This window comes from Ornithodoros turicata, chromosome 6 (assembly GCF_037126465.1).
Source record: "Ornithodoros turicata isolate Travis chromosome 6, ASM3712646v1, whole genome shotgun sequence".
Lineage (NCBI taxonomy): Eukaryota > Metazoa > Arthropoda > Arachnida > Ixodida > Argasidae > Ornithodoros > Ornithodoros turicata.
The window spans coordinates 13,714,623-13,739,854 of NC_088206.1; the positions used below are offsets into that span (position 1 = coordinate 13,714,623).

The 25,232-nt window shown below is 45.3% G+C and overlaps 2 protein-coding genes across 2 annotated transcripts in view; one reads left to right on the plus strand and one right to left on the minus strand.

The window, feature by feature from the left end:
- Nucleotides 1-1,566, plus strand: part of LOC135397502 (venom phosphodiesterase-like) — a gene marked incomplete at its 5' end in the record, with an annotated part of 48,228 nt that extends 46,662 nt beyond the window's left edge. The window contains 2 exons of the mRNA XM_064629106.1: nt 1,079-1,241; nt 1,326-1,566. Coding sequence (XP_064485176.1) covers nt 1,079-1,241; nt 1,326-1,496 — 334 coding nt within the window. The remainder of the gene's footprint in view (nt 1-1,078; nt 1,242-1,325) is intronic.
- Nucleotides 1,567-2,503: 937 nt separating this feature from the next.
- Nucleotides 2,504-23,504, minus strand: LOC135399168 (venom phosphodiesterase-like). Its single transcript, XM_064630916.1, has 21 exons — nt 23,353-23,504; nt 19,435-19,522; nt 15,162-15,265; nt 13,355-13,387; nt 11,568-11,664; nt 11,439-11,505; nt 9,749-9,920; nt 9,567-9,686; nt 9,379-9,488; nt 9,172-9,310; nt 7,891-7,999; nt 7,689-7,805; nt 6,880-7,033; nt 6,722-6,797; nt 6,131-6,218; nt 5,867-6,048; nt 5,183-5,407; nt 4,970-5,102; nt 3,201-3,408; nt 2,969-3,131; nt 2,504-2,899 (listed from the first exon to the last, which is right to left on the minus strand). The coding sequence occupies exons 2-21, from the start codon at nt 19,460-19,462 to the stop codon at nt 2,756-2,758; spliced, it is 2,469 nt and encodes an 822-aa protein (XP_064486986.1). The 5' UTR covers nt 19,463-19,522; nt 23,353-23,504; the 3' UTR covers nt 2,504-2,755.
- Between the last annotated feature and the right edge of the window lie 1,728 nt (nt 23,505-25,232).

Below are 25,232 nucleotides of genomic sequence, written 5' to 3' on the forward strand. Positions count from 1 at the left end.
TTTGCCCACCTGAGGGTTCTTTAACGTGCGATGAAAGCTCATCACACGGCACCCCGTATTTAACGTCCCTCGCGGAAGACGGCGTGTCTAAGCAACTTGTACCCTGCCACCAAGTTGCTGGCGTCCTCGGCCGGGTTCGAACCCCCGATCTCGGGATCAGAAGGCGAACACGCTACCGACTGAGCCACCGAGGCCCGGTCCACCCCTATTGCACTCGACTTTCAGTACATTGTGCTGCTTGGGTGGTAGCTCTGGAAACTTTGCAATCGGTTTTTGGGCGGCGTTTTAGCGATAACGTAGGTTGGAAAATGGTATAACTATTTCCCTTCACACCCATTCCAGGCGACCGAGTCGGGTGCTCCATGTTTTGAGGAACAGTTTGACGTCATTTGAGAGACGGCCACACCGAGAGGTGGACATGAAAAGACGGCCGCAAAACCCGCGAAACGCTCGAAACATTTTTTTTTTTTTTTTTACTAGAGCAGAGAAAAGTGCTGCGGTTTTATTTCTAGCGGACGAGACTCCTCAGGATTGAGGCCTACAACTTTGCAATTCCGTGGTCAACCTATTTTCACGAAATATAAATACTGATCATGAAAGTTAATTAACGGCTGCACTAATTATACTGATACACTACCACCTTTGAGTAGGTGCCATCGGGAACAGATATATTCAACGACTTTTCCGAAAGAAAAACAATCCACGAATTTAAGAGAATTCTGGTCAGTCTTACGTGACGCACCCTGTATAAAGTGTCGTGTGTGTCACAGATTCCCGGCGCACGTCAAAAGAACCCCAGGTGGCCGAAATTATCCGCAGTCCTACCCTGCGGCACGAGCAACCATGCCTGCTGTCCTCTCTCCATCTGTCCACATCTGTATGCCGCTCATAGCCACAGTTGCTTCGCGGCGCTAACACGCAATAAAAAAAAACGAGCAACCATGTCGCCACACTATAGGCAGACACACTTGTAACTCTACTTCGATTTTACTTTTCCAGTTTCCTTAGCCGTTATCACTAAATGTGTCCTTCCTTTTTCTTTCTTTCTTTCTTTCTTTCTTTCATTCTTTTCATTTAGGGCATCAAAGAACGGTACAACAGTTCCGTTTCCCACTCACGTGTTCCTCGTTGTCACACGATGCTTAAAAGGACCCAAAAAGCCTATTGAGAAGTGTCAACACACAGACCTTGATGTCGCGGCATTCCTAATTCCAAACCTTGCCAAGCCTTATAGCTGCATAGTAAGTTCATCGATGCCTCTGTTTCCGCGGAAGTTTCAAAGGATTTATGGAATTAAAAGCACTATATCCCACTTGCATCTGCAGGACGACGTGGAGCGCTACGTCACCAAGCACATGGCCACTGTTACAGACGTCGAGACTTTAACGGGCCTTCGTTTCTTTGGGAATATGACGACGTACGACGCCATCAAACTACGTACACAGTTGCCCGTAGGTCTGTGGAGTAATGGTAAAAATGCGGGCCGGGCGAATTAAGTTACGCTTGTAGAGTTGCTCGTCTGGCGACCGAGCTAATTAAACTACGCTTGTAGGGTGTCTAACTTCACATTCTCGTCCTATATCTCTTCAGTGTTGCGCAACCGGGAGCACCATAAAAAGAATTTTATTAATTGATGAATTTTGTTAATTTTATTAATTTGCCGCAAGATAATTAGGCTTATTTAGAGACCGGACGAATTGCTCTAAATGAATGTCACAGAGCATGAACTGCATTTCAACCTCTGTCCTCACAGTCCCCATGTATACCGAACCTTGCACAAAGTAAAATACTTTGAATTAAACTGTTACATCAAGTTATAATATGTTGTGGCATAGGTAGAGTACAACTCTGTATAAGCAAGTAAATTCCTTAGTTATATTGCAGGGTCATTCCCGGTCAAATGACCCAAAGGTCGTGCTCGACCCCCCACAGTTTTGCATTAAAAAATTATCGTGGACTCCTTATTGCAAATAAAGCTATTTTCCCGAGTTTTACTGGACAATGTTGAACCGTTGTCGATTTAGGCGGGGTCAAAGTTCGTCAGAATCTCGAAAACCATGCTACGAAAAAAGTTACCTACTGAGCAGGGTTTTGCGTCTAGGTGGACTTTAGTGACATAGAATGAAAGAGCGTGGCCCTAACATTCTGCCAATATCAAGTTCTTCCCTCGTGTTTGATTTTCGGCCAGCGAAACAGGGCTGCTTTTTTGCGCTATTTCTTACAACTTTGCACAAGAATGCACATTCTTTCATCTAATTCTCGCACAACACATATGTCGTCCTGGGGCCATTTTTGAAGTTTGGGAACTATTAGCAGTGCTCGGGAGTAAATTGCAGGATCATGGGAGTAAAATTGGGAGTAATTGCAATTTTCTCCTTTTTGTCTATAGTGTTTTACACGGTGGTACCTTGATTTTATTACCTATATGACCGCAACGTTAACCACGAAAAATAGTCTACACTGGGGTTTGTGTACTGTTTACCATTGACCTCAAAACATTGCAGACTTCTTCAGAACATTTATTAGTCATTGCCTGGTCGGCATTGTCACCTCAAGAGACGCAGCGGTATCCTTGAGGCCGCGACTACACTGAACATCTTATTGTCAGGTCCCTCGGTGTCCTGTTGTAGCACGGCACATAACTCACACACTTCAAGACCGTCGTTGTGAGAGCGGTATTGTCACCCGACGAAGAATCCGCGCATGATTGCCTTTGTAGATGACGAGGCGATTCTCTGCGTACCATCGCGTACAACTACGTCGGCCAAAGTCCGGACGGTATCTCTGTTCGCAATCGGATGGCTTCGTAAACGGGAAGTTCGGTGAAGAACTGGAGACCTGTCAAGAGTTCAACGTCTCCTACTGTTGCCATGTGCTGAACAAGGTACTGGTTCATTGCCTGTGCAAACAAGAAGCCGTTGTTACATTGCCTATGAGTCTGTAATAGTTTAGGGTCCCTAATTGTTACCTGGCAGTTCTCGGGTCTTGGAAGATGAGGCAGCAGGAAGGCGATGACGTCTAGCTGGGAAGGAATACACGCCTGCACTGACACGCCAGCCGTAAGACATCGGGTCAGCACACAGAAGATGTGAGATGGAACCGCAACTATGCTTCCAGGCTCCCGAGAGTCTCTACACAGAAAGGGTACCAACAAGGACTGAGTACCTTAGCCTCATGATACCGTCCTGGTTAAGACTTACAGTATCTCTTGCAACGGAGGTCGCCTGCCATTGCCGTGGACGTCAAACGCAGGCCCCATTACCAGATTAAGGGAACCGTATTTCGCTTCCCAGTGTTTGATAAGAAGGATCATTTCCCGCCGTACGCCTACAGAGTGGTTCCGGTAGAAAGGCAGGGCGTTCGAATGGAGCCAAACTGATGCTTCGTGTTCCTTTGCGGATACGAAATCTGCGTTGATGAAATCATGTGATATTAGTAACGGGGGCACTTTGCTTAGCGGTAACTGCGTTACGAACTGAGTGAATTACACTTTCAATGGCAACGTGACATCACCACCCACTCTCTGCTTTACTCCGTTGATCCCCGTTGTCCCTTACTCTCCCACGCCGAATGCCACGTTACTTTACCACAGTTTTCCACCGTGTGAGACTTAATGTGGCTTTTACACCGGCTTTTAAACACCTCCTCGGTGTCGGCGCATCCAGCCTCTGTTCCATATGTGGGGTGCGCGGTGACCTCCATCACATCCTTCTGGTCTGCGGACAGTACGATCGCGAGCGCGCCCTCATTGAAACTGCTCTGCAACGCGTCGATCAACGCCAGTTCGACATGGCCAAAATTCTCGGGCCATGGTCCGACCACATCAGCTACAAGGCCTACGAGTTGTTGCTGAGTTCCACTCGCCTTATGCACGCGCTCTAAAAGGACACCTTTCCATCATCATCATCACTTTCTCATCCCTTCCACAAGCGCAATGGGGCAGTGTACCGCCATAACGGCGGTGGATGACCCACCACATCATCATCCCATTTATGTGTGGGAGTGTGTGTGTGAGCGAACTACCTGTGAAATGACACAAACGAGCAAGCATCAAATTTCAAAAAAATGGTACAAATAACCTACAAAATAGCATAAATGCATGCAGGTAAGCTGCTGGATGAAATTCATTGTTGAAAAAGCCTGTGCCTGGATACGACACGAGCTGCTTGTGTCGTGTAGTCATCTCTGTCGTTCTCTTGCCCCAGCTCAGTCTTTTTTTACAATTGATTATAAAAACTTCTGACAGGCGCTTTAACCCGACACGCAAGGCACGTTTGCTCTGTAGCCCTAGACAGCCGCAGGGTGGTCTAGTAGAGAGGACGACTGTTTCATCCATGCTCATACTGATATGCTCTGCATATTAATAAACCTTCATATCCCCCTCCCTCAGCAGATTTTGAGCGCCTTATGCCTCTGAGATCTGTGGCGGCTCGTGGACGACGACAACGCGCCTCCTCTGCCGCGCGCTACTGCGTCTGGCAGCCAGTTCTACCGGCACTGTCCTAGCGTGAGGCCACGTCTGTCCCTTGCCCGCTGGGACGTCCCAAATTTTAGAGGACATGGTGTCCTTTTACATGAGTCCTGACCGGCGATGATGGAATGTCCCAGCGGGCAGATGGACGTGGCCTCACACTATAGGACGGTGTCGGTAGAACTGGCTGCCAGGCACAGTAGCGCGCGGCAGCAGAGGCGCGTCGTCGTCGTCGTCCATGGACCGCTACATCACCCCCCCCCCCCAGACGCGGAGTGGTGCATGCGGTTGAGGTCCGCGTCGATACCATGAAGAGGAGAATGAGGACGTCACGTGGATGATGGACGATTGGACACACATCTATTTGGTTATGGTAAGAAACCCACACATGAGATCCAGTTCTGACCCGTCGTCAGTTCTCGCCTGATAAGTAGGCCTTATGGGCAGTTGCTTTTTATCTGTCACTGATGGTAACGTGAAATCACAAGACTAGTGTACCTGGTGGAAAAAGGGCTTCTTTCACAAGAGGTATAGTGGCCGTCCGTAAAGTTTCATATTCCTTGCAGGTTAGGTCTTTCCCTTGCAACCGAGCATCCCGTTCCCAGCAGCCGTTTGCTATTGAGCTCTCTTGCTGCAACGAAACCAAAGGACAGTTTTTTTTTTTTTTAAAGAAGACGCCGTATAGCTATATGGAGCTTCTTAGATAATTACCCTTCCTCGTAACGTGTAAGCAGTCCAGAGGGGCAACCTTAGATCTTTATGGAAGGCAGCTACATAGTCGTGGTTTGTGAGAAGACACTGCGACTTTTGTTCCACGTCTGCCCCTGAAGTTACTAGGGCAGGATCTCCCCAGGGAACGTGAAGTCCGTGAAAAGGCCTGGTTGCGTCGTGGGTCTTGCGATCGAAGCCAAAATGCGTCGCTGCTGTTCGTGTATCCTAGAAAATAAAAATTACGCGTCTCACGTCATTTTTGCTTTACAAACTGCAGATCTGCCCTCAGTGTGCAGAACTGCTGTACAGTCCAGTACAGAGAGGCTCAGAGGAATGTTCAGGTATGCGGTCTTTTCACGAAGCGTGGGCTTGAAATATACGTCTGAACTTATCCTCACTTGTACTATAGACAGGTGAATCTCTAGAGTGTTTTTACAAGCAGTTACTAAATCAAATCGAAACCTATTATGACAAAATTAAGAATGGCCATTAAATGATGGTGTCCGGTGAGCGACATTCATAAGGAAACTACGAAGTTCTGAAGTTGCCAAGGGGTGTTCCACGAACTCACTTCTTTTCGCACAGAATGCAAGCAGATACAGTTCTGCCTCTACCTCAAATTTTGCACAATACATCCCCTTTGCACCATGTCGAGTGAACGCCGGTAACCGCCAAGTGACTTACGCTTTTGCACATGCAGCCATCGTCCTCATCAGCTACGTCCTCAGTCGCATTCTCAAAGTTGACGTAGCACTGAGGAGGCACTTGAGGATGAGGAAGGTCTGGCAGTGGACCGTGGCTCCTCAAGAGATAATGCAGTGCTCCTCGTGTCCCGTTGTTCGGTCTTGGAGATATCTTGAGCAACTCTTCGCAAGACATATGGGTCGGTTAGCTCGTACGCGTAGACTGCACTTAATGGTGGACTGCATTGTGTGGGATACACCTTACCTGCCATCAGCTCGTAGAGCTCAATATTTCGAAACGGTCTCACTCCGACGTTTTGCTTGAACGCTGGTCCATGACCTAGAAAGATGCCCTGTGATGACATTGTTAAATAAACTGATGTGTCGTCCAAGGCTTTCACAGGTACATAATTATGCTTCAGACTTGTGGGGGACTGTTTCTCAAGGTTAGGAAATGCGACGAGATCGTAGGACGTATATAGTTCTGGACCTAGATACTTGTTTACGTGATTGTTATGAGAGTTTGAAACGTTGCAGACCGCTTGGTGGACTAGGCAGGCACAGTGACAGAAGCAATTAGAGCACTGATAGGCAGTAGTTAAACTCCCTATGGTTACTATGCTTGTACAACAGCTTTTGGACAAATCGTGCGGCAGGAGGAAGGTATCTGAAAATGGTAATAGCAACTGCATGTTTATACATTTTTGAGGGCAGAACTTAGCTCCAGGCGAGAGACCCGCGTAAGGACAACAAGAAGGAAAGAAACCAAGAGAGAATTCGCTGTTCTCCCTCTGCACATCATAAGAGCGCTTCAGACATGGAGTAACTACGACGTTCCATTTAATAGTTTTCTCACCTGCATGCTCGGTGCCATGTTGTCGTAGCCATGAGCACCTCCCGTGCAATAGTCAGACTCTTTGTCCGCCATCTTGCTGAAGAGAGAAAGCATAGCCCCCATGTACTTTTCAAGAACTGGAGGATGGCACACGTCCCAGCAAAATAGTGCATACTTACTTTAGAACAAGGTAACCCGAGTCCATGTCTAATACAATAGGCTCAATGCGTCTGTGATCAGAGTAATGGTAGCGTTTCGGTAGCCTTTCTTTTGCGTAGACAAGCAGGTGTTCATGCCTGCACCGCAGCATTTCGACCAGTTGGCCAACTGCAACTAGTAACATGGATACGTTTTAGTATCTACCCAGGCAGCACAGAATGTTAGCCCAATATTGGCTGCACATTGGGAATACTGGTCTAACATTTGACCAGTATTCTCAAGGTTCTGCCAATATTGGCTCATCATTGTGTATATCGGGCCAATTTTTCCAAGACCATGCCAATATTGGCAATATACCGAAACATGGCTGCTCATTGGCGAAACCGGCTGGTCAATATCGGACCAATATTGGGCCGGGTTGCAGTTGCTATATCGGGCCAATATTGGCAATATTGGTTCGCCAATATTGGACCAGTACGGGTCCAATATTGGTGTGCTACCTGCACTCTTAAAAAAAGGGTGTACTTTAGCTCCTTTTTCTTGCCACATATATCACTTCCTTTTGGAGAGTACAGTTACTCTCAAAAAGGAGTCTCCTCACTCCCTCCAGGGAGTAGCATTACTCCCTTACTCCCTACCGGAGAGTAATATTACTCTCCAGTAGGGAGTTAAAGCGTAACCCCACTCTCTGAAGGGAGTGACGAGACTCCTTTTTTAGAGTAACTGTACTCTCCAAAAGGGAGTGATATATGTGGCAAGAAAAGGGAGTTAAAGTACACCCTTTTTTTTAAGAGTGTGGGTAGTATTGATCGAACAGAGCTTCCCTCACATTTCGTGCTGGACTTTGGCTTGATCCGAGCTGAAGCTCCAACCAAAGAGTAGAAACTTGATGGATCGACGTATCGATCAAGGGCGATGACTTGATCACAGCTGATACTAGTCATTCCTGTTCGGGATTGCCATGGACGAATAAAGAAGTGGCAGCCTCGATTGAGATCTGATTCGAGAACCGTTTCAACGAAAGTACTCACCGTGGTCAGACACAATGATGATGTTCACGCAGCCCAAGATATTCCTTTCTTGAAGACCCGCTATCAGCCTGTCCAGCATGATCTCCAGGAGCTCCAAAGCCTCGTCGACCTGGAGTTATAAGGTGGTTGTTGATAAAAATAGCCAGTCTCCACGCTGTGAACACACCAGGAGAAAACGGCACGTCAAGAGCGAACGGGAGGTACGTCATGCATAACACACTAAAGAGGTTACCGAAAGAACTTCAACCGCTTATGCTGTAGGTGGGGTTCATACGTTCGATACTCCATAATTCCAACGGGGGTCTTTTTGTTTAAAAGTTCCAGAAGACGCTTCTATAAGATGTCAGGGATGTACAGTACGCCAAACACCGGCAGGGATGTAAGTGGTTTGCGCAAGTTCCACGCCAGGCCCTGCAGACGGAGACATTGACAGACACGCACTGGTAGTGCCGGATTTCCGGAATATAAAAACAGGGGGCCGTATCAATTTCGGAGACGTGTGTTTCGTACTCAGAAACCATACGATACCATAGGAAGATTATGCGTGATTTTTCAAGAATGCGGTTGGGGGAGGATATGTTTATTAAGAAGAAAGGAAAGGTTAGCCAGGCAAATAGCCGGCTTGCTGTTCCAAAAAAAAAGGGAAAAGAAGGAAAGAAAGGAAGGCCAAGAAAGAAAGAAGAAAAGGATATTATAACAACGCCACATGCGGTTCATGAGTCCTGAGGCTCTTAGAAAACTGAGGAGAATGGCAGTGGACAGCCCACTGGTTGAGGTGCAGGACAGTATCAAGGAGAGCGGCCAAAGAAAAGTCGTTACAACCAGGCTGGAGCAGACGGCACCGGAGGGTGTTCCTACTGTGAAGGTGCTGTTGAGTCATTCGTTTGATAACCCCAGTAAGCCGTTTGTTCGATGGCGCACGAGATGAAAACAGCGTTAGAACGTCACGGTTGCATATGTCCACCCAAGTGTGCTACGGTGTAAATGCACCAGTACACGTAACGGCCTATACTGTGCCGTAAATGACAATGGAGTATATAATGCTGCCCTTCTGTCACAGTTGACGTCTGCAAGATACGGACGCGAATATGCGCAATAACGACAACACCTGCTAGATACCGACGCTCTGTAGAATGTCGCGTGGTGTAGAATGACGCTGCTGGTGCATTGTCGTATAGTGTGCCGTCTACATTGTGCCAGATGCTGTATTCGCACACCACCGTAGTAGTAGTAGTATACCACCATGACATAACCGAAACACACGCACACCTGTATACTCACCTTCTCTGAATGAGGCCCATAATCGTGTCCAGCACTATCTGGCTCATTCACGTAGAGGCTCATGAAAGATGGTCTCCTGTCTGGTGGAAGATCCAACCATGCTAAGATGACCTCCACTCTGCTCTGCCACGGTATCTTCCTGGAGAACAATGTGAATATCGCGTCAGTCTAGCCAAAGCACCTTCTTAAACCTACGCCTCTTCTCACTCATTATATTTGAAGTAGTAACTCGGACGGCCATTTCGAATCTTCACGTCGGAACCAGGCCAAAAGAAGGTTGCGGACTTCTTGCCCTGCTTCTCAACCGTCACCCATATCTGTTACAAAACGTACAGCGGGGTCTATAACGGGGTCTATAACGGAATATGTCCGCGTTTCCAAAACGATACGCTTACCGGTTCACCTTCCCACCATCTGGTCTTGAAGGACTCCTTATTACCGAGCTTGAACAAGGTCTTGAGTTCGGGATCGTACATTTTGTTGTCGACAATACCGTGAGATTCTGGCCATAACCCCTGAAAACGAGTCAATGGCATTAGGATACGTGAAGTCGCATTGAGATGGAACAAAGACCTACAGTCACGATGGTATAATGATTGGGAAACGTCTTCGACGGGAACACCGGTCTCATAAACGGTGCCTTTACACCACATTGGGCTAGTCGTTCCAAGGAGGGATTCCGACGCCTTTCCAGGTAGTCCGGTCGGAAACCATCCAGGGATATAAGCAATAGTGGAGCTTCTTGAAAGCTGCGGGTAAATCGAGCACAGACACAACTACAATAAGCTTACAGTCGTATTCTAGATCCGCCCTTAGTCACTCCTATACAGTCAAGTACACTTCGAGGGACCCTCTCTTCTTGCTTCAGTCATACTTAAAGGGGCACTAAAATGCAAAAAACTAGTTCACTTCGTTACGTTATTACGTTAAATTACGTTACACGCTTTGTTAATTTCGTACTTGTTATAATTATGCTACAATTCAAAACTTTGATTCCGTTACGAAGCTACAATCAAAATTATACCGTACTCTTTCTTGCTTCGGCGCTAAGCAATGAACGACGCTTCAGCTCGTGCATAGGTGCTTTTAGTCCATGCTGCGCGTGCACGCGCGTGCCACGTATTGGAGCAGTCCCGGTAAAAAAACACAGTTCGCGTTGCGAAGCGTACTGGCGTCGCTGTCCGAACGCCTTGAAGACAAACGTTGTCTATGAAACGTTCGCGAGAACTGTTGTGGGCTACAATTCATTGAATCGGTATTGAAAAATGCAGCAGTGCGCATCATGCCGCGCATATACGGAACACTACGATTGGACCCGTTCCAAAATCCAAATCCACACGCCCACGATAGGTATGCGCGCGCTTCTCCTGCTCTCTCATTGGATGCCGCCATTCTTTGCCTCCTGGGGATCCCGTTCGTTGCCGCAAAAGACGCCTCTGTTTTCGTTGCGTTTTTCTTCTAAACGGTAGCATTGTGTGAACTATGTATTTTGGTTGAATCGTGCTAATTGAAACACGGACTTTCATTTGAGAGCAAGTTGCTTTTGCATTTTAGTGCCCCTTTAAGGGGACACTAAGAACCGTAATACAAAAGGAACGGGATCCAACGGTTGCGTCGGTCATGATTTATGATCGATAGAAAAAAAGAAAAAAAAACACTTTCGCTCTTTATCTCCTTCTCAACAAGGCCGACGATGCGAAGCGGGCTCTCATTGGTCTCCGCAAAGGATTTGTCCAATCATTGCGAGAGATCGTTTCAGGAGTCCAGTCAGAGGCTTCTTGAAAAGGAGAGGCACAAGGAAAGCTCATACATCAGGAACGACGCAACCGATGAATTGCGTTCCTTTGAAGTCGCTGTCGAGGTAACGGTATATTTCATTCCGCTAGGAGAAATTTTTGTGATTCGGGGCCTTTTAACTGTCTCCGCTGTACAACTTGACTGTCTCCTCTCAGTCTAACGACGCATCCCACAAACTCAACAACGATGCCGCACCAGTCGTCCGCTCTGCTCGGGACACTGAAGGGCTGATGGAAGGTGGTCCATGCAGCGCGCCCTTGAGTGGAGGGAACGGTAAGGTAAGGCGGCAAGGTAAGGTGTGGTTGAGTGAGATTTGAGAATCAGAGAGGGAATGCCTGGAAGCGGCCCTAGGCTCCAGGGACAACCGAATAGGGGAGCGAGAAGAATTCGAAAAGTGAGGGGACCCATTGAAGGGTGCACTAAGGACCTTTTAAAAATGCTGCTGTTAGAAAGGGTAAGGAAGTCCTTACTCTTCCGGGCACTTGTAGTCCGGATTGATGCATGGTAGATGCTGCCATTCGGAATCAAACAGTTCGTCTGAAAAACAACACAAACTGAGAACGGTTCTGTGCTTATGGTAATAGGACGCGGTTCTTTACCTGAGAGGTTCCCAGTGTTGCTATCTTTGATCCGTTTACCAACTTCGATCCCGCGGAAGTAACCGCCCAGAAAGGTGGCAACGATGAGCGCAACTGCCTGTTTGAGAACAGGTTTAGCTGTATCGTCAAGATACTACGCTCATGTGCAAAAGGGAAACTGCAGGCAGCGGAAAGTTGATTGTGTATTAGCGCCGCGAAGCAACTGTGGCTATGAGCGGCGTACAGATGTGGATAGACGGAGAGAGGACAGCAGGAAGGAGTGGGGGACAGGGGGATTAGCAGCGGAAAGTATCCAAGTCAAGCACAAAGTCACACCGGAAAGTACCGCAGGAACTAATAAATCAATCAATCAAAGTTAATTTGTTCTGTTCTTTCTCGCATTCGCATTTAGGCTTTTCCGAGCACTCACAGAGTATAGTGATAAAAACAGCTTTTCTTAAAAATAAAAACAGCTAAGATATAAAGATAAAAACATAAAGACTATAAAACATAAAGACATAAAACACAAAAACATAAACTAAAAGATAAAAGCAGCTAAAGTGATAAAAAAATTCTAACTGGCGACGTACTCGCCGGAGGATTGTGGGACTTTCGGCAATTACCTTCTGGAAACTTTTGCCACCGTTGAGGAAGGGTTTGGACAATTTTTAATTGCGAGGAATTTTTTTTAAATTGAACTCTGAAAATTGCCAAGCGAACCTTACTTTTTTTTTTTTTACAGAAATGTGAAGTCCTCCACGGATAACCGCAGACCCAACAAAAACTATGCACAGCATCGCAACAGAAATCGTCGGGAAAAAAATAGTAAAAATTAGTAAATTAGTGTTAGCCCCGCCTGCTTGATTTTCGCAAAGAAGCGCGCGCGAAATGTGCGTCTAGAGGACGAAGTGTCCCTGCCTTGATTTGTTTTGCCATTGTGATAAGACTGTTGTCAGCAGCATCAATGTCAAAGCGTGGGAAAGGTAAAACAAGAGGTGGGAGCACTTCATCCTCTCCCCGCACCTTCCGTGCGCCCTTCTTTACGACAATCAAGCAGACGCGGCTAAAGCGGAATTTTTACTAATTTTTTCCAGACTATTTCTGTTGCGATACTGTACATAGTTTTTGTTGGGTCTGGGGATATCCGTGGAGGACTTCATATTTCTGTTAAAAAAAAGTGAGGTTCGCTTTGCAATTTTCAAAGTTCAATTGAAAAAAATAAATTTCCCTCAATTAAAAATTGTCCAAAGCCTTCCTAAATGGCGGCAAAAGTTCCCAGAATGTAATTGCCGAAAGTCCCACAAACCTCCTGCGGGTACGTTGCCAGTTAGAATTTGTTATCACTTTAGGTGAAACACGTATACTCTCTGAGTGCTCGGAAAAGCTTAAATGCGAATGCTACAAAGCTTATTAGTGTAACCAACACATAATTATGTGGACATCCCCTTTACTGAAGCGCACAGTTATATGGTTATATCACGATCCAGCCGTCCTAGCAGCAAAATGCGGCTTCTACCGCGGAGGTTGCCCATTCATGAACACCAGGCCGCAAGTTCGCAACTGGGCACCTACGGAGCGCTACCAACTACACCAACACACCCATAAACACATCTAGCCACAAGTCAAGCCAAGTCTGTATGCTTCACATAGCGCCGTACGAAATAGTGATGCCACGTTTCGCTTTAGCAGCAATCGTTCTATAACCTCGCGACAGCACTATATCGTTTCGACCTCCGGAAACTTCGTCGCCATGGCAGGACACAGAGGGTATAAGGATAATCCTTAAATAAAAAATAAGGTATACTCACAACGAGGCTTACGATGACAATCCGCTTCCATCCCTGAAAGCGAGAGAACAGTTGAGCCGGCATCAGTGCAACGCTCTGGGAAAAACCGGTCCCATCATCTTACGGAACCAGCTGGCACCTGTGCAATCGTTGCCTCCTGTTCGCGCCACATTACATGTTGCACACTCGTAGCAGTCGCTCTCACTTTCCGTGTGATTACGTAACCGAGATGCTATTAAAATCACCGACGCGATTTGAATCGGCACGAGTGTGTTTTTGCGGGCTTTGGGAAAACCACACGCTTTTCAGTTCCTGTTGTTGTCGAACGAACGAACGAACAGGAGATGTCAACTTCTGTAAGCCTCGATGTTTCGTAAGCCCTTTCTTGACACGCGGGGGGGTGTACCAGGAGAAACTTACTGGTAGTCTAGCGTGTTGTTAAGGAAAGGGAAAATAAAGAGAAACGACTTTAAGGGACAGTGAGCATAATTCGAGACATCTTGCAGTTGTATATATTTTCATTCCGATAGTTCTTGACACCTATGTCTTGCAGCAGTCCCTTGTGGCCTCTGTCCTTTAACCGTCAAGTGAATGCCGGCTACACTCTAAGGAAAAACAATGGTGTGAAAAGATGATAACTTCTATAGTTACCACCTAGGTCAACATAGCGTCTGATAAAGGATGTAAAAGGGTGGTAAAATCAATTATCACATAACCAAATTTCTACAAAAAGGCGTACGCCCCCTTGCTCACCGAATCAGAAGCGGTAACCCTATCATTCGTAGGTGGCAGGTCGAACTTTGCAGCTTTTAGGCACAATATATGCGACAAATATTACCTCCTAAAAGGTATAACTGCTGCATCCTTTTTTCTAAGAGTGTAGTGCGGTTAATTTGAGTGTATCACACCAACTGGACCCACGAATAAGAGTAGCAGGTTGTGATTTTTTATGGCCAACCTCTCTGAATAACCTTTTACATCCCCATTTCCAACGTTGCAGTAAGCAAAAGGGAAGAGAGATGTTGCATACAATCCCTTACCCGCCGCCACCACCAAACACACTCGAAACCCCGCGGAAACTCTTCTATTGTTCAAGATGGGAAAGGCGAGCTCGCCGAACTGCCTCACGTGTGTCAAAGTGGAGAACACTGAACACATGTTGATTAAATGTTCCAGAAACAGTGTCCAACGTAATTACGTTAGGGCCGCCATAGAAAGACAGCTCCTCCGAGAATGGCCGTAGGATCATAGAAGACATTGCAACATCTCAAACTTATTAGGTGTAGTAATTTTTATTTTTAAGTCTTGCGAAGTAGCCGCAGCTCCTGTGTTTCGTAGGAGCCACCGTGTCTGTATTTTTATTCTCTAATTTTAATCTGATCTAATCAAATCTTGGACAATACACGTGACTCAGAGAGAGAAGGAACTGTGATGGCCATGCCACTCCCTCCTCCTCAAAATATCGCTCAATTTACGCCTTCACTCTAAAAACGGAGCTTCACCGCATAGCAAGAGAGAGTGGGGCGTACGCCTTTTTGTGTCAATTTGGATATATGATAATTGACACAAAAAGGCGTAGGCCTCCCTCTCTCCTCGAACCAGAAGTGATAACCCTATCATTCGTGCGAATGTTTGGCGCAGAGCGTGAAATGCTATGAAGTTCAGTTTTTAGAGTGTTTACCCAAGCAGCACAACATCTTTGCCAATATTGGACCAATATTGGGCCAGTATTGCCAATATTGGTTCAATATTGGGCCAAGATATTGTGCTGCTTGGGTATAGCTACATCAGGCATCTCTATGTACACTGACACAGGTGATACGCTCACCCACATGGGAGGTCTCTGTTCCTCTTCGAACTCGTACCGGAACTCTTGTTGCGTCGATGCAGGGCTTCCGTCAGGAACGGGTCGAGCGACATTGTACTCGGTAGCTGTATACATAAGAAATGCTCTCGGTACCATTCCACACACATTCAGCAAACGCTATTGTGACATGCGAAAGAAGCAATACGTGGACTGATCAAAAAATTTCCAGAATAAATTTATATTTTAAAACGTAAAATACTAACAAATTGGGAACTATAGTCATCATAGAGGTATAGTTCGCCTCGGAAACCACACACTTAGGCCATCGCTGTTTCCACTGTCCGAAATATTTTTTGAAGTCTTCTTGGGAAACAGCAAAGCGCTGCGTCTCGTCACATTCCCTTTTAATTTCCCGAGCATCGTGAAATCGTTTTTCTTGCAAGTGTATTTTGATTTTTTTAGTCACCATGTCGGCGATACTCCTGTGTGACACTTTTTGTTTTTGAAGAAAAAAATTCAGTAGCAAACGAAAAAAAAAAAAAAAACGGGTGATCTAGCGATTTCGAAGGAATGCGACGAAACGGCTCTTTCCTGCTTCTGTCCTGTCTTTTCCTGTTTTTTTTTTTTTTTTGTTTTTTTTTCGAAGGGGGCTGCCTCGATGCTGACTAAATTTCAAATTTGTGAATAGTCGATTTATATATATATATATATATATATATAAAGAGAGGAAAAAAGCCATTAAAAAATAAGAAAAATGACGCTAGATGTGTTTGAAATTCAAACTTACAGATTAAGATGGCTTCTATGGCTGCACGTAGAAAAACAGATACTCATGGAACGATGCGACAGCACCAGAGGACACGTGTTTCGCCGTGTTTGCGGCTCGTCGGCCCTGGGCAGCTGCGCATCGTTCGGGATTGGCAAACCAGGGGTCACTCAGCGAGCGATATACACCTGGGAGGGTGACTGAGCACTCCTCAATGCCACAGTGCAAGCCAGTGGATTATAAAGAGAGGAAAAAAGCCATTAAAAAATAAGAAAAATGACGCTAGATGTGTTTGAAATTCAAACTTACAGATTAAGATGGCTTCTATGGCTGCACGTAGAAAAACAGATACTCATGGAACGATGCGACAGCACCAGAGGACACGTGTTTCGCCGTGTTTGCGGCTCGTCGGCCCTGGGCAGCTGCGCATCGTTCGGGATTGGCAAACCAGGGGTCACTCAGCGAGCGATATACACCTGGGAGGGTGACTGAGCACTCCTCAATGCCACAGTGCAAGCCAGTGGATTATAAAGAGAGGAAAAAAGCCATTAAAAAATAAGAAAAATGACGCTAGATGTGTTTGAAATTCAAACTTACAGATTAAGATGGCTTCTATGGCTGCACGTAGAAAAACAGATACTCATGGAACGATGCGACAGCACCAGAGGACACGTGTTTCGCCGTGTTTGCGGCTCGTCGGCCCTGGGCAGCTGCGCATCGTTCGGGATTGGCAAACCAGGGGTCACTCAGCGAGCGATATACACCTGGGAGGGTGACTGAGCACTCCTCAATGCCACAGTGCAAGCCAGTGGATTATTGTAATTGTAATGGATTATTGTAATTAATTATTATAGTGGATTATCTGTAAGTTTGAATTTCAAACACATCTAGCGTCATTTTTCTTATTTTTTAATGACTTTTTTCCTCTCTTTATAATCCACTGGCTTGCACTGTGGCATTGAGGAGTGCTCAGTCACCCTCCCAGGTGTATATCGCTCGCTGAGTGACCCCTGGTTTGCCAATCCCGAACGATGCGCAGCTGCCCAGGGCCGACGAGCCGCAAACACGGCGAAACACGTGTCCTCTGGTGCTGTCGCATCGTTCCATGAGTATCTGTTTTTCTACGTGCAGCCATAGAAGCCATCTTAATCTGTAAGTTTGAATTTCAAACACATCTAGCGTCATTTTTCTTATTTTTTAATGGCTTTTTTCCTCTCTTTATAATCCACTGGCTTGCACTGTGGCATTGAGGAGTGCTCAGTCACCCTCCCAGGTGTATATCGCTCGCTGAGTGACCCCTGGTTTGCCAATCCCGAACGATGCGCAGCTGCCCAGGGCCGACGAGCCGCAAACACGGCGAAACACGTGTCCTCTGGTGCTGTCGCATCGTTCCATGAGTATCTGTTTTTCTACGTGCAGCCATAGAAGCCATCTTAATCTGTAAGTTTGAATTTCAAACACATCTAGCGTCATTTTTCTTATTTTTTAATGGCTTTTTTCCTCTCTTTATAATCCACTGGCTTGCACTGTGGCATTGAGGAGTGCTCAGTCACCCTCCCAGGTGTATATCGCTCGCTGAGTGACCCCTGGTTTGCCAATCCCGAACGATGCGCAGCTGCCCAGGGCCGACGAGCCGCAAACACGGCGAAACACGTGTCCTCTGGTGCTGTCGCATCGTTCCATGAGTATCTGTTTTTCTACGTGCAGCCATAGAAGCCATCTTAATCTGTAAGTTTGAATTTCAAACACATCTAGCGTCATTTTTCTTATTTTTTAATGGCTTTTTTCCTCTCTTTATAATCCACTGGCTTGCACTGTGGCATTGAGGAGTGCTCAGTCACCCTCCCAGGTGTATATCGCTCGCTGAGTGACCCCTGGTTTGCCAATCGCGAACGATGCGCAGCTGCCCAGGGCCGACGAGCCGCAAACACGGCGAAACACGTGTCCTCTGGTGCTGTCGCATCGTTCCATGAGTATCTGTATATATATATATATATATGTATGTATAGTATATAAAGCTATTCTGAATATTTTTATCAGTCCTCGTGTTGAACTTGGTGGCAGTGTACAAGCTTTCACCGCACGTTAAAGAACCCTCAGGTGGGGCAAAAGCAATCTACAGACCGACCGCTGTGGCGTCGCTCATGATCTCAGTTGTCTCGCGACGTTGGTAAACCCCCAATTATTATTATTATCCTCGTGCTTATGTGCGACCAGTATAGTGAGCACAAGGCTTCGAACCTGCACGTGTCCTTCTGATTTCTAGTCAAGGATGCTACCGAATTGGTCTTTTTTGTGAGTTACCAAATAGGCACCTATCTTCCCACGTGCGGTATAGGGAGAATTAACAGCTCGCCCAAGGACATTAAAATGAAATAGCCGCATGTTGACCGCGAAGGAAGATAAACCCATATCGTCCCAACCGCCATTTCTCAGGGCGGGGCCGCCCATGTTGCCGTGAAAATTCAGTCCAGAATTTTTGGTTGCATTTTTATTATTTGCTGTAAACACTGCTTTGGTAAAAGTACTACTGCTTACATGTCCTAGAATGAATTCTGAAAAGTTCTTACACTCAACACATTGCATTTAAAATTACGGACAACAACTATAAAGCAAACGCTGACGGATAAGAATAATATGATAACGTGCGGCCAGTAAACCAGAATTAGCACACTATTTTGTTTGATAGATTTTTTTTTTTTTCTACAGGCCCAGGCGGGACCCTCCGAAGCATGCATCACTCTCTTCGTTCTCTAAGGTTGTTGCGATAAGCCAACGGGAGCAAATTCCGACTGATAGGACTCTGTAGACATAGTAAACCCCATAAATGCTTCCCCTGTGGAGAAGTTATGACCCAGCATTGCTTTGATATGTCATCTCCTTTGCCGTATTTGTTGCTGCTGTTGTCATACTTAGACATATCGTACGTAAGTTCAAATAAGATGGTGCTACTCTGAGATCAGGAGACCTTCTTCTTGTCTGGTTCCAGAATTATGCTAACTGTTTGATAACTGTGTATTCAAACGCATGCGCTTGACCCCCAAGCTCTGTGCAATATCTTGTGTCAGAAGGCAAAATTCACCCTTCCCTTCAAGTACACACAGAAAAATAGCCGTTCGAGAAAGAACTTTTTACAACATGAGAAAACTGATGTTCTGAGGCTGGAACAACATAGAAGGGACAAATACATACAAAGCGTGTTAGCTTAGCTCAATTGGTAGAGCCCTGGACCGGCAATCCAGAAGATGTGGGTGACTCCTACAGCTGGCTAACCTTTTCAGTGACTTTCATCTTTCATCTTTCAACTTTTTAGAGTTCTTCGGCTTGTCCGAATTTTTCACATTTAAAAGGTTCTTCAATAGTAGGACGCCAGGAGATCCTTAGCCATTCTTCCGTTCTCGAAGATAGAAAAGGTTCATAAAAAGGTTCTTCCACTATGAAGAACTCTCGAAGAACGGTTATTTTTCTGTGTGTAGAGCATACCCATTCTGTAATAACGTCACACTTCAAAGTTATAAAGTGACCTACTATCATTTGCCGCTGGCATCATCATCATCTCTCCTGATAACCACAGTCTTCGAACTCCCTGGAGGCGCTTCCTTTTCTAGTACGGGTGCTGTAAAGATAACGATATCAGAGTTCTTTAATATACAAAGCTTTAATTTCCCAAGTGACGTTTTAGCCCGCGAAAAATAAGCACAACATGTCGCTTAACGTTGACATGTCCCGTCAAAGTCATTTACAATCTACGCAAACCAGCTTTCTGGCAGGTACCTTTTTGCAGGACGATCTACGGGTCGGGTTCCAAAGTATCACTTACCATAACTTAAAAAACGGAGACTGGGGGACAAAAAACGACAAGACAGAGGTAGCAAGCGAGCTGGTGGTATTGATCCATGACTTAAAAACCCGAGAGTGTGTGTGGGGGGGGGGGGGGGGGACAAAAACGAGAACACAAACAAAGTCTTGTCGTTTTTGTCCCCCAGTCTCGGGTTTTTGAGTCATGGATCAATACCACCAGCGCGCTTGCTATACCTCTCTATCCTCTCGTTGTCACATACGAGTTGGCATCGTTGTTAACGTCAGACCCAAATGTTACCAATCTAACCAAAAGTGAGCTCAGAAATTATCGGTGATTTTTTAGGGATGGGACGAACCCAAAATTTTTCGAACCCGAATCAGAATCCAATTAAGGTTCTACGAATCCACGAATCTCTAATCTTTCGAATCCTTTCTTTAAAAAGAGGGGGGGGGGAGGAAACACTTCTAGTGAAAGATGTTTTAAAGCAGAATATGATACCTTTGTTTAATGAAAAACATATATTAAATAATGCTTCAGTTTCAGGAGAAAATATATTAAATAATTTATTTAACCGGTTGTTCGTCGACTACAAGAAATGCATAAATTCTCGAGTCTGAACTATTTCGATGAAACTAAGCAACTATCAAAAGCAAAACCAGGTTACTTTTAAACTTGTAATGTAACAGTTCCTGCCTTATACTCTTTCAGTCCAGAGCAATGTAAACAAACAAACAAGAAAACACCCGTCGGCCAATGAGGCTTCCGGAGGACTCCGAAGGTGCCAATTTGAGAAAAGAAACAAACAAACAGACGTTGTTGGTGGATTCGAAAGATTCGATTCGCCGTTTTTGGCACTGGGATTCGGATCCCCGAATCCGTGCCGAGGATTCGCGGATTCGGTTGGCACATCCCTAGTTATTTTGATACTTTATTTACTTTTATTTTATTTTATTATTATTATGGAGCTCCTGTTCCACATTTTACAATTCTCCTGTTGTATGTGTCTTATATAACGTATTGCAGTTTTGTCACTGTTCTGTGCCCTGGACCTTGTCAAGCTGCTTTTAGCAGCTTTTTGTCCTGGGTTCCACCACACTGTATCCTCCGGTGAAAGAGCAGAATAAACAAAAATAAAATGAGAAATAAACAAATAAATAAAACAAACGAGCGATTGATTGGAGAACAGCGAGGTATATACAGCACCCTTGACAGCCACTTTGTCACTCATGAAATTTGACTCGTGAAATATTCTGCATCATTTTCGCAGTCAACTGTAAACCCATTATTTGTGGAACTGTACGCATTCCACAATACATTAAGAAATGTATGGAACTCACTTTAGTGTGTCAATTTCAATTCGCATAAGTCTACGACGTCGTTATAGCATTTGTCACAAATATATATAGCAACGGCAGAACAGAATACAATCGACGTCGTCAATCAACGTCTGCAAAATAAATCATCAATCAATCTATACAATTAAAATTAATCATCATCTACAACAAATCAACAGCTATACAATAAATACAATCTATACAATAAAGCAAACAATCAACATCGAATAGCAATATAAGAATGCGAAGCATGGGCGGATCCAGATTCCAAACCCCCTTTGGAGGGGGGGGGGGATATTCCTTTTTCGAAGAGCGTAGCCGGGGAGGGGAGACGGGGAACCTAATGTTTAACCTGAAGACTTTTGGGGGCGATCGCCCCTCTACCCCTGGATGCGAAGCGCTCACATCCATGTGAACACGACGTGGAACTGCTGGTGCAAACAAGCGATAGTAGGGGAAAATACAAGAACAAAAATCAGTACGAAGTTGCACTGTGTTTCCCTATACTCGTCGCCGCTCACGCTACTCTGCTGCGACATGTGTGGCATGCACTAGCATCTACAGCATGCGCATGTCATGATATCAATATTGGCTGTGACAGCGCCTCATAAGGCTGAGTCTGATAGCCTTGACATTGATAGCTACACTATTGCGAGATAGGCTTATCTGGCATGAAGCATCAGGCTTAGTAATTTGTATGAAATGTAATCTCATTTTTCGTGTGACTATCTCTGACGCGTGGTACGCTATCGTTCCCCACACGTCCCTTCTTTTATTGCCATAGGCCGCTATTTCCCACTCATAACTTGTTAAATATATCCCCCACACAGCCAATAAGAAATCTTTGCAAGACCGTACTGGTCATGCCTCACATACTGCCGGACACATAAAACACATTCTTAACAAGGTGCCAGCAATAGTCGAATTAACCAAAAAGCGAAGGAGACGTATAGTAGTATATCGAATTATCTTAAATATCGAATTATCCAGGCAATTAACGTGTTAAAGGGAAATGCATTAAATGTACAGCGTGCTGCAACTCCAAAGAAAACATGCACTGAAAACATCAACGCGAGAAATTAAATCCCTGTCACATGCAGTTTAATTTCGGGGCATTCACTACGCGTCCCATAGTGGCAATGTCACTTGACAGGCTTTCATCGTTTTAACGTTCTAGTCCCTCAACTCGTTGCTTAGCCACCATCTTTAGTTGAGAGAAATAGATAAAACGAAAATAACAGTTTTACAGTCCCTGACAACGCCATTAATGTTAATAAGCATACTGGAAGGCAACCGTGCCGAGGCTGACCGAGAAAAATATTTTCAATATTTCATTGTCCAGTCAGCTCATAGCGCACCATTAGTGCAATGTTGTGCCTGCCACGCCTTAGAAAGTGCATAAACTTCATAAACACCTGATGCAAGTATATATTCTAAAATATATCGACTGGGTCGTGTTGTCATCTTAGTATACCTCTTGTACGGTTCGAATGTGGTGGGCTCCTGAAGCATAGAACCTCATAGAACCAATACATGAATACAGTTTTTTTTTTTTTTTTTTTTTTTTTCACTCTCAGTCCGTCGTCTGTCTCCATGCAGTAGGAGAGAGGCAGTCAGAAGACAACAAGCTCCAGATAAAAAGGATGTGCCACCACTTCCCCACATGCTTTATCGTTGACACGTGACCTCGTTCGACCCATCCTCATCTCCAGTTGGTACACAAAACCGACTGCCCTGCATCCCGCGAGTTGAATTTTACATCGAGTACCTCAGTTACTTATTTTTTAGGACATCCACACACTATTTCGCTCAGGTAACCATGCACACAGTGCTGCGCTTGATGCACTCTGTAGAATTTCAAAGCTTCAACGCAGCATACCTGCGATTGGTCATTTGAGGGAATTAATTCGTAGAAGACGCGGCATACCTAAGTTAATTCGGTAAATACTCCATGCATAAAATTTCAGACATAAAGTATTTACATCGTTATTATCGGGGATTCTCCAAGAATATATGGTTTATCCCTCGGGGGCCTTTGGTCTTTCTGCCAGTTATTTTCTTTCTTTTTTTTTTCGGGGGAGGGGGGGGGGGGGCTGAAAGATATTTGGTGGAAGGGCTTGGGGGTTGCTGAGAAAATTTCTGATTGTTGCGCCATATAGTGGCGTTACTGTGTCCACCATTTAGTAGAATATCGACATCACGGGCATACTAAAATGACTGAGATTAAGAAATAATAGAATAAGAATAAGAAAAGAAATGAAGATAAATGAAGAAAATTCGTATATATACACGAATACACAATGCCATTACCTCAGACACAAGTGGATGGAATCTCGCACCGGGCCATCCTCAGCGACCTGTTTCCGACGCAGAATGTCACCACGTTTCTGGTCCCAAGCGCTATATGACTCCTGAGGACACTATATCAGTTCACAAGACAACAGAGTGCAGTGTTGTGTGTTCCGCGACGACGATAAAGACACAAAATGGCTCACACTTAAGATAGCTTATCCTCTTGAGCTGTCTATACACCCGCCGTCAAGGGTACTGTTTATGGACACTCCGCTCAATCGCAGCTCTGAGGCGCGCACGGTCTTACAGGGGAGATTATTGTCGAAGGGAGGCTTCTGATATCGAACGTAATTTTCTAGTAACAAAAAATAGATCTCGAGTTCGTGAAAGTTTTTTGATAGGTTTTGTAGGGGTTGTTTACTTATCAGACAGTAGACTTTTAGTATACAGGGTGTTAGCTCTAATGTGTCCCGAAATTATATTTAAAGCGAGCGATAAAACGAAAGCAAGCAGCTGAAAAGTAGCGCGCGTTTCTCTTTTATCGCTTATTTCGGGACGTTAGAGCAATCACCCTGTATATCATTCTCGGCCCCTATAGCTGCGTACGTCACGCGTTAGTGCTTTGCAAGACGCTTCACGTAGGCACAGTTTTATTACACCGTACGCACACGTTACTTGTTTATATATTTATTTTGATTGCCTTCAGGGCATACAGCATTGAAGGTGGACGTGGCTGTACAAGTGAAAACAGGTTACTCAGGGATGTGATAATTCCATAATAGTATACACACATTATACAGGGTGTGTGTGTGTGTGTGTGTGTGTGTTTTTTTTTCAAAATTTTTGCAAACAAGCTATGAGAGCACCATAGACGTCGTTTTTTCAGTTGAGTTCTACGGCCTTGCGGACATCCTCTCGAAGAAGGTGTGCAACTTCAAGACGACGAATTACCTAAAATTCTTTAATTAACGTTTTAATTAGGAGAGTTCAGGCGACAGTGAAATAGCAGATTGAGAGACTATCCTAGTTGCAAGCCATTTTACGTTTAACAAAGCCTGAAACACACACGTGCGGTAAAATATTCATCCCCGAATTTGGTATGCAAATGAGCCGAAACCGAAACCGCGGCGACCGGCAACAGGGGGAGTACAGCGCTCATTTCACGTCAGAGGGCCACGTGGTTCGGAGCGATGGATGGTAGGTGCAACACGACCAAAGCCTGCTTACTCGTCGACGTGACGTAACAGCAAAGAGTCAGCCAATCAGGATCGTGTTTTCAATGGCCGTAGCCAATCATGAACGGGCTTTCAGCGGTCGTAGCTATGGAGACGAGCCACCATCATCCGCTGCGAACATCTAACGCCACCTAGATAGAGAATGCCTGCTCATTGCCTCCTCTCCCTCCTTCGATTAAGAGACAGAATGCGTCTGCTACTGCGATTCACCGTTCTGCGAAATGGGAGAACAAAATATAGCGTAAAACGGTCCCATATTTTTTTAAAGACTAAGTTGCTGGGAGTGTGCAGCACTTTTAGTCTACAGGTTCAAATTTGCGAAGATAGCTGCGATCATTTGCGAGCTCTTGAATTCGCAGAACGGCGAATCCACGTACAGAAGGAGGGAAAGGAGGCATTAATCAGGCCTTCTGTATCCAGGTGGCGTTCAGCTGGCCAGATAAACCGCTTTCCGGTCCAGATAAGCTTGCGTCAGCGAGGGTGAACTTTTTCGGTTTCGGCTCATTTGCATATCTAAAGAGGTTCATTGGCATAAACAATGTGACAAACCTCAACTGAAGAATTTTTTTTCTCGTGGCCGTGGGTTGCCATGAGAACGGTACACGAATATCCCAGCGTACGCCCGCAAAATTACAAAAACAATACCATGCTGGTACATGCGCT

What these genes read in the sequence shown, in the direction of transcription:
- LOC135399168 (XM_064630916.1), bottom strand. Translation starts at nt 19,462, where the DNA reads ATGATGATGATGCCAGCGGCAAATGATA. An exon ending in GATGCCAGCGGCAAATGATA is followed by an intron (nt 15,266 to 19,434) that starts GTAGGTCACTTT and finishes TTATGTATACAG; the next exon opens with CTACCGAGTACAATGTCGCT. An exon ending in GCTCTACGAGCTGATGGCAG is followed by an intron (nt 6,049 to 6,130) that starts GTAAGGTGTATC and finishes TGTCTTGCGAAG; the next exon opens with AGTTGCTCAAGATATCTCCA.